Here is a 15,958-nt window from a genome sequence, read left to right as displayed (position 1 = left end):
CAAATCAAGTTTTTATGCAAAACTGGGAAAACAGGAGCCTTAGCACTTATTTCCATGGTAGAAGCCTTAAAAATCCCAAATTAAGTGTTGAATCTTGTAACATTTTTCCATTATAAAATGTATTTATTCCTGGTTGCCCCTTCTCCCTGATCTAGATTCTGCTTGGTAGGATGGCCTTCCTAGGAAGATAGGTTGGCCAGTACTATGGATATTTTGTTCAATAGTGGAGGCACAAAGAGGAACCATGTGCCATTTGGAATGGTCCCTTCTATTGTTATAGAATTCCTTCTTCCTTACTACTTGACTTTGCCTTTTAATGAATATTTTTCATCCGTATGACACCAGTTAAGTGCATTTGCCAACAATTGATACTGACTGAATGACCCAAAGACTCTCTTGCTCCTTAAATCCACCTCCACAATATTTCTACTTTCTTCTGATCTAGGGAGCAAGAAGCCATGTCTGTGATTATAGCTTCTTTATCCCTTTGGGCCAGTGGTGATGGTTTGTGATACCTGCGTGCTTACACAATGAGCTGAAATTAAATGATTGCTATGTTAATAATGGAAGGTCCTCAAGTTTCCTGATGACAATTTCCATTCAAACTTCGCAGAGATCATGCTACTTGCCTGCGGACTTCCTTTTTTTTCTTTTACATTTGCAATATTTTTTCTCTCTACAACACATGATGCAATAGCAATAAAATTTGTAATCTGTATTTTATCTTAGACAACAAGGGATGATTTTTTTCCCAAAACTTTTTGAAATACACTTGTGAAGTCAGTTATTTTTAGAGGGATTTGTGTTTCTCTCTCTTCCAGAGTTCAAAGGTTAAAGGAAAAAAAAAAAAAGTTTTTTCAAAGTCATGTACTCACATAGTTGCAATTTGGGATTGATTAAGATTCTAATACTTAAAATCCTCAGGACCTTCTGTCTTTTCATGGGCTTTCCCTTATGTGGTGGTTAAATCCTTGTGTTGAGAAATTTATTTTTCCTTTTATGCATCTAATGGGATGGCCGAAGTCCATTGACATGTAAAAGGTTAGTGCCATTAGTGTAATTAGAAATAATCCTTAACGTTATATAATTACATCTCAGTATGTGTGTGCAGTGTTAGGCCCTGATGGACATGTTTAGCTTTGCTGTTGGGAGTGGTCACAATGGGACTTCCTGTGGTAAATGCATAAGTGTTTGCAAGATCAGGACCCTAGTCTGGATGGAATTAGAGAAAAAGGATATATAATATTTCAGATGAGTTCCATCTTGGATGAACCATTAATGTAGGAGGAATATTGAATGAATAAACTTCCATCCAGAACTAAAAATAGGGATAGTATTTGCAGCAGATATTTTATTTTTCAGATGAAACCAGAAGTAGACCTTCATCCTGAAGAGGAAGGAGATGGTGAACTAGCATTGTGGTCTCCTGATGTGAAAGTTATTGAACTAGAAAAAGACTATAAAGGTTTAGGATTCAGCATTTTAGATTATCAGGTATGCTATTCCTTGTACTGTATATATCAATAAATACTGAAAATACCTCTGATCCTCTCTTTCCCTTTGTACTGTGCCTAAAAATTTCCTGTAAATATTGTTATGATGATTTGGTAATATATTTATAACATACTACAGTGACATTGCACTTGGACTTTGAAATTTGGGAGAAATTATTTGTTCCTTTGAGGCCAAATTTTCTTGTTACACTGGACCAACTATGTAAAGTTGGTAGAACATTGTTTTAACCCAGACTAATTACTGGATATAATAAAGTGCAGTTAATCATCCTCTAACTCCTAACTTTGTGTTTAAAGGCTATGGGTTCTCTTAATCACTGGGAATTACTTTATAAATAATTGAGTAGTGAGAAAGCATTTAGTATCACAACATTTTTTTGCTATTTGTTAAATGTTTTGTCAATTTCCCCTCTCCCTCTTTCAGTTAAAAATACATTTGTGATGAGCCTGTTAGTACAGTGCTTTGCACAGGGGCTCCTAGGTGTCACGGTAATACAAATCAATAACCTGATCCAAAGGCCATTAAAGTCAATGGGAAGACTCCTGTTATGATCAATAGACTTTGGATCAGACCCTTAAAGCACAACTATTCATTTTCCAACTTAAGGGCCCTTGATGCCAAGTTTCACCACAATTGACTTCCATGGTGAGGTTATAAAGCCAGAAGTGACAAATGGGGTCAGCATGTGAAACCCAATTCAACTCCTCTGCTAATAAAGTAATAAATTGCTTTAATTTCATGTATTGTATAAGAATAGGGTATAGACATTAAATAATTTTGTCTCTTGACTGCTTTAAATTTTTAGACCAATGTACTTGGGGCACAGAATTTTTTCATTATTTTTCTTAAAAGGAGCTGAATCTCAGACCCCAATAATAGCTTAAAGCAAATTATTCTTAAAAACAATCTTTTTTTTTTTATGTTAAAAAAAAAAAAAAAGTTGTGGAACAGATTTCATAGACATGATCCTAAAGCTCCTTAGTAATTAAGAGCCAAAGTCTCTGCCAGTGTAATTGGGTAAAATTCTATTGAATCTGTGCCCACTTACATTAGTAAAGAATTTGGCCCTAAATAAAGATATAAAAAATATCAGAATTTTAAGGTTAGGATGAAGTTTTTAAGGTTATCCGTCAATGTGATATTTTAAAACCCCTAAGCACCATACTCCTAAGAATTAAAATTGCTGGATTGCTTTTCGTAATAACATAAACATTTGAGCGCTGCCTAAACGTTGTGGTTGAAGGAAAAAATGTAATCTATCATTGCACATAAATGTCAAGTGATATAAAAATCAATTATATTTTATACAATAAGACATGAATCAGGAACAGATTAAAATAAAAATACTTGGGGTATTATGCAAAACCATTAATTCCGTATTTTGCCAGTGTGATTTAAGATTACTGAAAGTAGATCCTGTTAGTCATTTTTGCTGATATGTGTTGTGATACAGTGCCAGTTTTTCAGTAGAGTCCCTGGGACTCTACAAAGCAGCAATACACTGATTTGTTTTTAAGTTCTCATATAATCAGAATTAATGAAGGCTTTAATAACAGGCTTTTTATTTACTTATTCACAAATGTAAATACATTAGTAATATTGGGATCCTTGCAGATTTAAATACTTTCAGATCAATATTAAATAAACCGTAATCCACTTAATCTCAACTCTATAATTACAAGATATTGTGCTATTTTTCTGTTCAGGATTGCCTTGTAAAGCTGTGTTGCTCTTCCCAGAAGAGGGGAGTGTGTGTGTGTGAGAGAGAGAGAGAGTGCACTTCATTTAAAAAACAATTAATAGTCCTCAGTCATGGAAAGAAGTGGTCTGAGTTTGCCTACTGGAGAATTATCCAGAACTCTTGCATGGGGTGATTTTGAAAAGCACAAATGAGAGGTGCACAGCTCTCACTGAAAATCAGTGGAAACTGGGTGCCTAAAATCCCATTTCTGCCTTTAAACTTCCCCCTCCTAAGTTAATACTGCTTTAAAAATGTAAGTGTCCAGCCCCATGTAGTTTGCTTCTAAAGCTTTATTGAGAAAAAATTCAAGCTTTACAATGGCAAATATACTGTTTACAAGATGTTTTCACTGTTTATACGTAAAGTGCATAAATAGTGTCCATTTAGGTGACCAGTAACTTTAAAATTTAAGTTTGGTATTTGTGAGATAATTGAGTTATAACATTTCTTGCTGTGAGTGATTTAGATGATAAATCCAAATGAGTGAAACTCCTTTTTTGCAAGGCAAAGGAAAGATGATTTTGTGGAAGAACAAAGACCATATCTGTGACTTTCAGTGTTTCAGGTATTAAACTGTAAGCTTCTAATGTATAGGCATATTGGACCAGAAGTCTGTGATAGTGGCTGTTACCAGACGCTTTAGGAAAGGTGCAAGAAAACCCTGTTGTAATCATTTATGGAACTACCTGCCTCTTGGGATGGGTGGTTGGCGGGGGGGGAGGGTGTTCTTCTGACTCTCATCCTTGAATGGCTGGTGTATACTCTGAAGCAAGAGAGTTTATTCCTCCATCTTAATTTTTGTTATCCTATCTATCTGTTACGTTCCTGGCATACACATAGAGAAGTTTGTTTAAAAACATAAAATACTTTTGCTGAAAGGTTGCAACATAACACTGTTTCTTAGAATTCAGAATGATACCGCACAAGAACCCAAAACCAGAGATAAAGCAGGCTCCCCATATCTTACTCTAGGCGGGCTCTCTGCAGACTGACTTCTGAAAGACCCTGATTGCATGCTTCCCTACATAGCCTCCTAACCTGCAAGCAGGACTAGGGAAACCTTTAGGATTTAAAGTGACAGGTTGTAATTTTTACACTGTTTTCAGTACAGCACGCTATCTGATATAACTGTGAGGGTATGCCTACACAGCAAAGAAAAACCCCGGGCTGGGCTGGCCTGTGCCTGCCGACTCGGGCTCACAGGGCTTGGGTTACGGAGGCTGTTTCATTGCTGTGTAGACTTCTGGGCTCAGGCTGGAGCCCAGGCTCTGTGATCCTGCAGGGTGGAAGTCTACACTGCAATGAAACAGCCCCCGCAGCGAGCCTGGAGTCAGCTGGCACAGGCCAGCTGCAGGTGTTTCTTTGCTGTGTAGACAAACTGAGTGTTCTCATTATCCATATAAATGTTTAATCCTACATTGAATCCTATTAAACTATTGTCCTGAAAGATCTGTTGTGTCCCAGTGTAAGTTTTCTGATACTTCATAGTACAAACCCATTTGTGCTTCCGAAAAGCAATACTAATAAAAACTCTTAGCGATGGAGAATAGGAATTGAGAACTGAGAGAGTGAAATTATTACTCTGGCATATTAATTTTTAATGGACTATCCTTCTCATGATGTTACATCTATAAAATAAATAAGCGTATCCCAAGTGATCTAAAAGATATTCCGAGAAATGTATAAATGTAATGTCAGCTAATTTATACTTAACTTACATAACTTTAATTACAAATTAATTATACTGATTAAGAGTGACCAATAATATTTCTACCTTTTCCCTACATTTTGTTTTTGTTTTCCTTTTTTGTGTTTAGTAACTTAAGTGCTTGAAATCAGATTTTTTTTTCCTATTTACAGGCTCCTCATGGAAGGATCTATTGCTGAAACATATGGTATCACTACACGAAGAGTGGGGCGTAGCCTTTGTGCTACCATAGAACATTTGTCTAAATTTTAAGCTTGGGATTTTCAGCTTTGCATGGTCATTTAAACTTAATAGATCTATTTGCATTCACCAGATCTACTAAATTGCAATGAGAAGTTTTAAAACTACTAAGCTTAATCTTGCAGGCAAGATGCCATGCTGTAGAAACAGGTGATCCCATGATGGAGCCCCTAAAATTGTGTGATATGTTTCACTGGATTCCTCCCTGAGGGGGTCTGTTTATTTTAAATAACAGCCTCCCGCTCAAGACTTGGTTGCTTAAAATGAATAATAGTGCTGATGTTGTAAAAATACAATGTGGTGAGATCAGTCAGATCTCTTAATTTAAGCCTGGTCATTCTTGGGGACAGTTTGGATGGGATACCTCTGAAGGAAAATCCCAGGTACAGTGGTACGTGATGATGGAGATTCTACAAGCGGTATGCCGCCTTCTGAGTTGACTGTGAACCTATATCTCAGTGGAGTCATGAGGAGCATTGTGTTACTGAAGATTCCATCTTAAAACACAAGTCCTGTCCACTTTCTAGTTATTAAGGAAGGCATGGTGTAAAGTTTAGTATCCTGGCCAATTTCTAGGTTGAGCAATATTCTTTATCTCCTTTAATTTTCCCCATAATTTCACTTGGAGGAGTTACTCTGCTCCATCTCCTAATTAACTTTTATGTAGCATTGCTGACATGTTCAGTGGTAACTACATTGTGGTGGTGGGTGAGTGATCCTGATGTTTAATCTGTAAAGTGCTTTGGGCTCGTTTAGGATATAAGGTGCTGTACATGAACATTGTTCTCTGCCAATAGGGGTGAAAGTTTTGCTTATTAGCAACTTTGACTATCACAAAGAAGGGGTGGAGGTTTGGTTCAACCAGAGGACTAAATCACCCAACCAGCCAGAGGAAATATAAATGTTTGATGAATAGCCACCATTGCTAGTAGTAGTGATACTTTTTTTCTTTCCTTTTTAAGGAAAAGGCAAGAGAAAATGATGCTTCAATCGGAAAAATGGGAAACACTGTTATATAAAAATGAGTATGATCATGTGGGGGTAGATAGGGAGGAAGGAAATTCAGCACCCAAGATATAGACATTTAGAGACTGATGAAATCAGATACTAGGAAGGATAGTCCATTGAGCCTTGGGTTCTGAAAAAATAGCCTTTAGCATAGACCTAGCAGAGCAAAGAGATTCCATAACCAATTAGTGATGTGTTACAGACGTATAGGGAAAACCACAGGCAGTTGTCCTGCAAATTTTGTGCAATTGTATTAACCAGAAGCTGACTCTTTATCAAATTAAACAAGATGCTGAACAGACTTTTCATGGAGCGTAATTGCCTGTGTTTGGAATTCACAGTACTTTAAAATATTTGATATGTGAGTACAGCTAGAACGGTGGTGAGGTGGTATGGTAGTGCTGGAGGTATAAGAATACTGGCAGAAAGGTGGGCTTGCATTGTACACAGCATCTTTAATCTACAAAGATTCCAAAGTACTCTTTGAATTGCTTCAGTCACACCTGAAACTCAGTGACTACTGGGGCCAAATGCAGGTGCAGTTGAACAATGCATAACAGAATACAAACAAAAAAACCGCACAACCATTTCCAAAAGAGGCCCCAGGAGTTTTAAAGAGAGACACCCTAATCCATTCATATGCTGCTTGGAGTGTTCACCAGTTTGATTTGGGCTGGAGCATTGTATAACATCCCTCTTCCTAAACACTTTGCGCTCTTACAATTTTTGGGGCTTAGGCCACCTTGAAATGAATGTGTTTTGGACAGAGAGGCATATTCACATCCCCATGAAGTACACTTTCACCTGTTCATGTGATGGAAACCAGTGGCTTATTGGCAAGCATAGTCATACAGCTATATTAAAAAGCAGTTGTATCGTGGCTATCCGCTTGGTACTGGAAAAGCTGATGAAGGCTGCTTTTCTTCCATCTCTACGACCCATCCATATTTATTAACATCGAAGTACTGTAAGCCTTAATGCCAACTGTGCTGAAGATCTTGTCTGACAGAGAATTTGCATCTTTCCCTTTATGGGAAAGTTCCACATCCCTTAAATCATATTAAGCTTCTTGATTTGAAAAATAATACTATATAGTGTGTTCATGAATGTAGCTATTGAGAAAATTCTCTCATAGTTCTGCTTAAATACTGCTTTTCAGTACTGAAAAGGGGATGAATGGAATGAACACATTCCTGATGGAGTTTCTAGGGTACTTGTGATGAGTGACTTTCAAAACCTCAATACAGCAGTACTAAAGGCATCAGGAGTGCAGAAGCCACTTTAACAGATCAGAGGCTTTATATATCAGCATGAGATCCAGATGGGATAGACGGAAAAAGTTCACTGTTGTAAAGAAACTAAAGAAGAGTTGAGATGGAAAAAGTTCTAAGAGGACTTGGATCTGTGCTGAGGTGCAGTTTGGGAATGGTAACGCTGATTTCTCCCAGAATGAAAAGTTAGGAGAGAATCCCATGATGTGTTACAGGAGGAAGAAGAAGAAAGAAGTAGTATTTGTAAAGGGGACTGCCGTATCCCATGGATTGGCTCTCATTATGTTTCTTGGGGTTTTTTTTAAGCAGATTTTGCTTTGTGAACTGTCATGGTTGTTTTCCAGGTAAAATACCTGATTTTGGAGAGATCTTGGGCATTAGGCTGGAACATCTGTTCCTGTTCATTCAGAGTCCTTGAAATAACTAAAATAATAAACAGTAGTATTAAAAGTTAGAAACCTTTCCCTCCTCCTCCAGTAAATACAGATTGGGTCACTTTTGAATTTCTTGTCTGCTGCAAGAAAGTCTTTTATCTTTAAATGTACAGGAAATCATCATCATTATTCTGTAGGACAGGGTGGGAATTTAAGGAGTCAGTACTGTAGCTTGAACAGTAGTTAAAAAGCGAAGTGTTTTCTAAAAAATTAGTCATGAAAAGACTAGAAAAAGCTGTATGAATGATTGGTGGTTATAGAAAGGCTCTGCAGTCTTCCTGTGACAGTTGGAAGCTCATTTATGGCCCCAAGCAGATAAATGTGTGTTGGGACACATTAGAGGTGATAGGTGAACCTGAAAAGGTTCAGAAAAGTCCCTGAAAGTTAAACATCTCCACGTTTTCTCAGCATCTTCTCTTTCTCCCAAAAAAAGATGCAACTCATGAAATCTAGTCAAGATTTACCATTCTGACTATGTCCGGTTCCCCTTCGAATCCTTTCCCTGCCTTCTCCTTGCTGCCTTCTACATCAGTATTTAGAATACTGTAAATAAAATACAGTATTTAGAAAAGTGAGCTTTGTCCTCACTTTTATGTCTCTCTACAATTCTTCCTACTACCATTCTGTTCTCATCCTTTTCTCGTGACCACTTCACTCCACCAAAGCTCCCACTCCCAACAGTCTTCCTTCAGCCTGGCCTGCTGCATGTAGACCCTCATCCCTGAACTGTCCAGCCCTGTCTCCAGTGTCCCCTTTAGATTCCACAGTCCCTCCCTATTGCAAGGGAATGGCTGTTGCTTATATCCTATGGTAGTCCTTCCTAGAATTCCTTGTGCCTCTAACTCCCATCTTTAAAATTATTACCCTGTGCTCTGTCCAAACTACCTACAGTACATCCTTACTTCCCCAGCACATGAACCTCTTCCGAGCAGTAATTAGTCTGTACCAAGAAGAACAGGAGTACTTGTGGCACCTTAGAAACTAACACATTTATTAGAGCATAATAATAAATAATAAATAATGTGTTAGTCTCTGAGGTGCCACAAGTACTCTTGTTCTTTTTGTGGATACAGACTAACACGGCTGCTACTCTGAAACTAGTCTGTACCAAACTCGGTGGCGGTTTGAGTGAATAAATGAGTAAAGGCCATTAAGTTCATTCCACTTACAGTAGAAGACAGATTTGATTTCAGACCACCAGGAGTGAAGGGCTAGTGCAGAAAACCCATTCTGCCACCTACCCCTCCCATCCAGTTATTTATCTTTCCTCTTTTTCTGTGTTTTGTTTTTCTTTCTCTCTGAATTCCTGTTTCTTTACTGACATTTCTCACAACAGAAGTTTTGATTAATGCCAGCTGTGAACTAGTTTCTGAAATTCTTTTGCTTTATTCCCTCACTGCAGATCAATAAATACCCATGTTTTATTTCCCAAGCTTTGCTTTCCTCCATCCAAAAAAAAAAAAGCAACCTCGCCTTTTTTCTGTTTCAGGTTTGTGTTAAAGGTTCACATATTAATAAATCTGTAGTTTACCCGCTTGCTAAGGTATAGGTTCTTTTTGTGTGGAATAGTTATGAGTAAGTAGTGTTATTGGCTTCAATTTATCATGAGCAGGAGTTGCAGAATCAGGTCTTAAACATTTTGTATTCCAGTCCAGTTGTCTCCGGAGTCTTGAGTTTGCTGGTGATTGACTGCAGGGTGGAGCGTGCAATGGTAGAAAATAGCCAGATCTAACAAACTATTAGCTCTTTCCAGGAGGTGAAATTTTGAAAGACATCTTGTAGAGTTAGGGCAGCTGTAACTGTTTTTAGAATTAACTTCCCTCCTCACACCAATGCTACAGGGAAAGGGCTTTGATCATTTGGGCCATTAGGCTTAAACCGTCATTGCACTAACCCCAGAGAGGACTGGGAAGGGAAAGGGACTCCCATCACAATTTCTCCTCTGCTCTCCTCTTTCCTCCAAGGGGAAAGTAAGTTCCTGCACCTGAACAGGGTTCAGCTTACTTCTGTCCCCACAGTTCTAACTAGTTTGATGGCCGGCGTGTTGAGGAGGCTTTGCAGAAGGAGTAGTGTCCATGCTTTGCCTGAACTCTTAACTGGATGTGAAGCCATGGTATAAGCATCTCTAATTCAGCTACGCTGGGGATTGACCAAGGGGTGAGGAAAGGGATTTCCTCCTGTCCCTGGCCATTTTCGGGATAGTCAAAATCAAGCCCTTGGTAAATTACCCGTTAATCCTCACCATACTATTATCTATGGTTTGCTTGTTCTTTGTTTGGGGCTTAAAGAGGGTTATAATCTGTCTACTGCTCAGTGCTCAGTTTTTGCTGAGAAGTTTAGTTTGTGAAAGTGTGTGTATGAGGTTATTTTCTCAGTACGTGTAATCGTGATCAATTTCTCAACATTTTGGTCAAAGGGGAAAACAAGGTTTTGGTTACATACAGCAGAACAGAAGAAACAGCAAAATTAATGACTTTGGGAGGTCTCTTGAATATGGAAAAACTGTCATAAAAATAATGCTGGGAAACAATTTACATATTTGGTTTTGTGCTTTTTCTAGTAGAAGTCAACATACTTTCAAACAGACAAATTCAGCTTAAGATTTAGGTCTGATATTATGTTTAATTTTTTCTTTTAAATTTTGAATATCTGGGATGTTTTTTGATTGTAACAATGCTGGCTTTCCTATACTAACCAGAGATCTATCTGTCTGATAAATATATTTCATGTGATTTGCAGGCCAAGCTGATTTGCATTAATGGACAGAATAAATTTGAGCAAACTGTCTGCTTATGTTGGTTGAATCATGTTTCCTTTTTCTGTTCAATATTTTTCATGCCTTAGCCCAGTTATTACTAGTTAAACTTGATTATATGCCCTTGGTTAACTTTATACCTGTTGAGGTGAAAGATTGTAGTTTGAATATCAGAGAGAGATTTAAGTCTTATTGAATTCAAGATACAAAATGAAGGTTGTAAAAAAATAAATTGATATACATTAGTACTGTAAGTGATCCCATGCAAAATGTAATGTCACAGTAACCTAATTAACATCCTCTGATCTGTAACATGTTTCTCTTGGCTCTGTCTTATAAATCCCGCACTACACAAATTGGCAGATGCAAAATTGTTCAGATAACTTAAAATTGGTACAGAAAAACTGTCTCAAACGGTTTCTTTTGGGACTGTTTACTGTACCGTGCAGTACTATTCTTGGTACACATTAACAGGTAAGTTCTTTTGGGGCAGCAGGCAGTTTCTTGCAATGTTCACGGAAGTTGATCCAGCCTAACGCAGATTTTAAGTGGTGTCAAAGCTAATACATTCTGAAACTAAGGGAGAATAATAGTGTATAGTAAATGTCAGTCACCTGCAGTTGTATATTTTCACATATACTCCTTCTACGTGAGTCTAGGTATGGTTAGCATTAAATCTATACTTATTAGGCTGTTGCATTCAGAATTTTGATGCATATCCTCGGTGCCTAACATATTGTGCAAAATCTGATAGCCCAGCAGAATGGGATGCATGTTGTTAACCTAAAACTCCTCTGTTATTGTGGGTACTGTCACTGGTCTTTAGTGCCCTCTATTGGGTAACACAGAAATTTCATAGGCTTTGAAAATAATAAAGGCATCAGTCAATGAGTATCATTTTTAGAGTGACCAGACAGCAAGTGTATAAAATCAGGACAGGGGGTGGAGGATAATAGGTGGCTATATAAGACAAAGCCCCAGATATCCGGACTGTACTGATACAATCATTTTTTGTATAAAGAAACTTGGTAGCTGAGAGTTGAAAACCATCAGTGTCTATGGTATGTGTAACTATTGCTTCAGCTTCACTAAAAGTATGAACTCCATCAGCATAGCCCCATGGGGTTATGCTGACATATGCTCATGGGGCTTATAACAGCATTCCAGCAAGCTCAGCTTTTTAAGAGACTTCTTGCAGTTCAGAACCAGGACCCCCAGAGAGAGCAATTCAGGTGGCCTCTTTTTGACTCTTGGCATTGTTAAATGAATCCAGAACAAATGAGGCTCTGAGAATGGCAAGGCAAACATGACACCCTAGCTCAAGGAAAGGTTTGTGGGTTTTGAATGGAAAAAACTATGGTTAGACATAGTATATTTCACATTTGTGTTAAATCTGAGTAAATTGTGACCATTTCGTGCAAGTTCATATGTACTAGGTCAGGCCTAATGCAAAGGTAAAAAAAGACAACTACCAGGCCCCATTTCCTAAAGGGATATTTGAAGGTGCAGTCACCTCTTGTCTGTTGAGTTGTGAACATGGTAAAATGTGCCAGATCTTTTTAGTCTTGTTTGATCCCTAAGGAAATAAATTTGTCCCAGTGACCATGATAGTAATGGAAGCTCCCCACCATTTTCCTCTCGAGACCTATTAATTTGCTTTTCCTGTTTGCTTATAAATAATTTTACCATTTACTTTAGAAGTGCTTCCTTAGACATATATGTCTAGTTTTAGACAGAGGACTTGTACTGGAGTGAATTTGGCTTAATCTGTTTTTAGTTCTCCCAGCAAGATAACATTTTAACTCTAAATTGGGGTTTTCCCTAGTCTATCACACTCATCCTACCTCCCAGGTAAATGAGCCTCTTACCTGGAAGTCACTAGCTGAAATCCAGACATGGCTGGTAGTGACTAAAGACAGCCTTATCTGTTGGCTTAATGGTGGCCTATATGAAATGAGTTGATAGCCTCAGTCTAGAAGATAAGTATTCAAGATATAAAACTCACCATGATTAACACTCTTGTTGCTAGTGGGAAGAGAGAGACCATGGATCAATGTATGAATATAGAGGAGGTCACTACAGAGCGCCACAGGCACCTTAGCAGGGCTGTATGGAGGAAACTTGCACTGCCATTGCTTGCACAGCTCCTGTGACTACATAGAAAACTCTGGCAGCCAGTGCTGTCAACATGCTGCTAGGTTTCTAAAGTCCATTTTTATTCATGGTTTACAAGACACAAACATGAGTTAACTCATTTGCTATCAGCATTTAGCAAGTACTGTTTTTTCATAGTGTCTTTGTTATTAGTTTTGAGTTAAGTCATTAGTAAGAGAGGGTCTTTGTTAAACGCTTTCTTTTCTTTTGAAAAGAAAAGTAAAATGCAGTCCAAAGATTTTAGACCAAAGCTATCCTCCCAAATTATACAGCTTATTTATTGCCAGGTAAATCTTTATTTTTTTTAATAGCTTCAGACCACAGAAAGCAATTGTTATGGAAAGTTGTCTTCTGGCCATCACGTTGTGATGCATGGCTGTTGGTGACAAACTATTCAGCTTGTCTGGAGGACTGCTTAGGTTTCTGACTGATACGCCACTGTCACTGTGGTTTACATTGCTCTTCTCTTCCTGTACAATAGCTCCCTCTGCTTGAAAACATCAGCGTAATTATAACCTAGAGCAGAATGAGACCCTTGTTTTGTATTAGCCGGATTGGTGATTTTTATACTAATTCTTCTTCTGTGTTTCATTCACTGATGTTTAATCTGCACAGATATTTGGCTTGCAGTGGGGGCAAGTGAGACGCTGCAAAATAATAATAGTCCTGCCTTTTGACATCTTACCCTGACCAAGTCAATATAAAGAATTGTGCAAGTACTCTGGCCTTTTCCATGTTAGCAACAGAACCAGAGCTGGTTGGTATATTTTCAACTAACTGAAATTTAATTGAAAAAAGCTGTCTCGTCAAGGCTAAAAAATTTTGGTTTTGATGAAGACTTCATCAAAAGGAGAGAGAGAAACTCGGACTATAGGCTGGTGGTTACAGTGCTTGTTTGCAACAAAGGAAACCTCAGGTTCAAGTCCCTGCTTTGCATCTATCCCTGATCTGGGATGAAAATCTCTGCAGAGCAAGGATTTGAACCTGCCTCCCCCACATCCCAGGTCCTAATTGCCAGCTTCATGCAGATTTTTCTTTTCCCCACCACCCCTAGAAACTTTTTCTAGCATAATTTCCTGACATAGCTGTGCCAGCAAATCCCTAGTGTAAAAGCAGTTACACCACTAAACTGTGCTTATGCTGGTATAGTCTAAGGGCTAGTCTACACTACAAAATTAAGTCGACTTTATCTAATTCGACCTCAAGCCCCCAAATTAATGAAGTCGATTGTGTGTGGCCACACCAGGCTCATTGTCTCGATGAGTGCGTTCTCAATAGCAGAGCCTGTATCAATGCACAAAGCAATGCATCATGGGTAGCTATCCCAAAGTGCAACTTGCCGTGGTGTGTTTTGGGAATTTTGTGATGGGAACATTGTATCGGCATCCCATGATACACTGTGCTCCCTCCCTCATATCAATGACACACAACCCAGTGGTTTTCGCGGTTTAAAACCACCGCGCGTATGCCATAACCCCAGAAGCATGGAGCCTGTTCAATTGTGCACTCTTGCTGTGAGCATCTCAAACACCTTGCGCCTTCTTCTGCAGTATTTCCAGAGCTGAAGTAGGGCCCACCGCGTGGAACATAGTGATGTCCTGCAAGCAGCCCTGCTGCAAGCCATTGAAAACACTTCACAGTTGCTGCTGGCAGTCACAGAGCAGCTGCACTCTGTTGAGTGCCATTTCTGGTCCCCTGAAACAAGCACTGACTGGTGGGACCGCATAATTTCGCAGGTATGGGATGACGAGCAGTGGCCACAGAACTTTTGAATGCAGAAGGCCACCTTCCAGGAACTTTGTGCAGAGCTTTCCCCTGCTCTGCAGTTCAGCAACACAAAAATGAGAACTGCTCTGACAGTGGAGAAACAAGTGGTGATCACGATTTGGAAGCTTGCAATGCCAGACAGTTACTGGTCAGTCAGGAATCAATTTGGAGTAGGTAAATCAACCATGGGAGCTGCTGTGCTCCAAGTTTTCAGGGCTATTAATCGACTTCTGCTACGAAGGGTAGGGTGTCTAGGAAATGTGCAGGACATAGTGGATGGTTTTGCCACGATGGGGTTCCCTAATTGCCGTGGGGCGATAGAGGGCCCGCATATCCCCATCTTGGCACCAGACCACCTTGCCAAAGAGAACATAAACTGAAAGGGATACTTTTTCAATGGTGTTGCAAGCGCTGGTGGATCACAGGGGACATTTCACCGACATCAACATAGGATGGTTGGGAAAGGTTCATGACGTGCGCAGCCTTAGGAACTCGGGTCTGTTCAAAAAGCTGCAATCTGGGACTTTCTTTCCGGACCACAAAATTAACATTGATGGCGTTGAGATGCTATAGTTGTCCTGGGGGACCCAGCCAACCCCTTGCTCCCATGGCTCTTGAAGCTATATACTGGCCGTCTGGACAGCAGTAAGGAACGGTTCAACTATAGGCTCAGCAAGTGCAGAATGGTGGTTGAATGTGCCTTTGGTCGTTTGAAAAGGCACTGGAGAAATCTATTAACAAGGTTGGACCTTAGTGAGGAGAACATCCCCATGGTTATAGCAGCCTGCTATGTGCTCCATAATATCTGGGGGGAAAAGGGAGAAATTTTCCCCAGGGGTGGGCAGTTGAGACAGATCGCATGGCAGCCATTTTTGAGCAGCCAGACACCAGGGCAATAAGAAGAGCACAGCATATCTGCGAGGCTTTGAAAAGTCATTTCAGTGATGAGTCACAGTAATGTGAGTTGCTTGTCTGCATTGTGCTTTCCCAAATCTTCACCTGGCTTGTATCACTTCACCTGGCTTGTCCCTGTAAAGCCAACCCCCTGCCCAAGCCCACTGCTTCTACTCAAAGTACATTTATTTCTCGAATCAATTTGCTTTATTTAAAGAAAAGTAAGTAAAGAGGGAGAACAGAAAGAAAAGGTAACTCTGGGGAAAAGGTTGTACAGTTGGAATGGGAGAAGCGTTTTCGGCTGTGTAATATAACACCACATTCCAGACCATCAAAGGTCTGTAAATGGGCACCTTCTGTTCCTTGTACCCTCCCCCCACCTTTAGTTAAGTGAAAGGGATAATGGAGTTTTTGCCCATGCCTCATGGAACGCTTTGGGAAGGGTGATTCTGCATCAGGCGATGCTGTCTG

The 15,958-nt window shown here is 39.4% G+C and overlaps 1 protein-coding gene across 5 annotated transcripts in view; it reads left to right on the top strand.

The window, feature by feature from the left end:
* Positions 1-15,958, top strand: part of PATJ (PATJ crumbs cell polarity complex component) — a 215,077-nt gene that overhangs the window by 51,489 nt on the left and 147,630 nt on the right. For all 5 annotated transcript variants that reach the window (XM_054037446.1, XM_054037444.1, XM_054037443.1 and 2 more), the window contains exon 17: positions 1,363-1,494. In XM_054037446.1, coding sequence (XP_053893421.1) covers positions 1,363-1,494 — 132 coding nt within the window. The remainder of the gene's footprint in view (positions 1-1,362; positions 1,495-15,958) is intronic.

Source organism: Malaclemys terrapin, chromosome 8 (assembly GCF_027887155.1).
Source record: "Malaclemys terrapin pileata isolate rMalTer1 chromosome 8, rMalTer1.hap1, whole genome shotgun sequence".
NCBI classification, from domain to species: domain Eukaryota; kingdom Metazoa; phylum Chordata; order Testudines; family Emydidae; genus Malaclemys; species Malaclemys terrapin.
The sequence above is the reverse complement of the archived record's forward strand: the minus strand, read 5'-3'. Positions and strand labels throughout refer to the sequence as shown.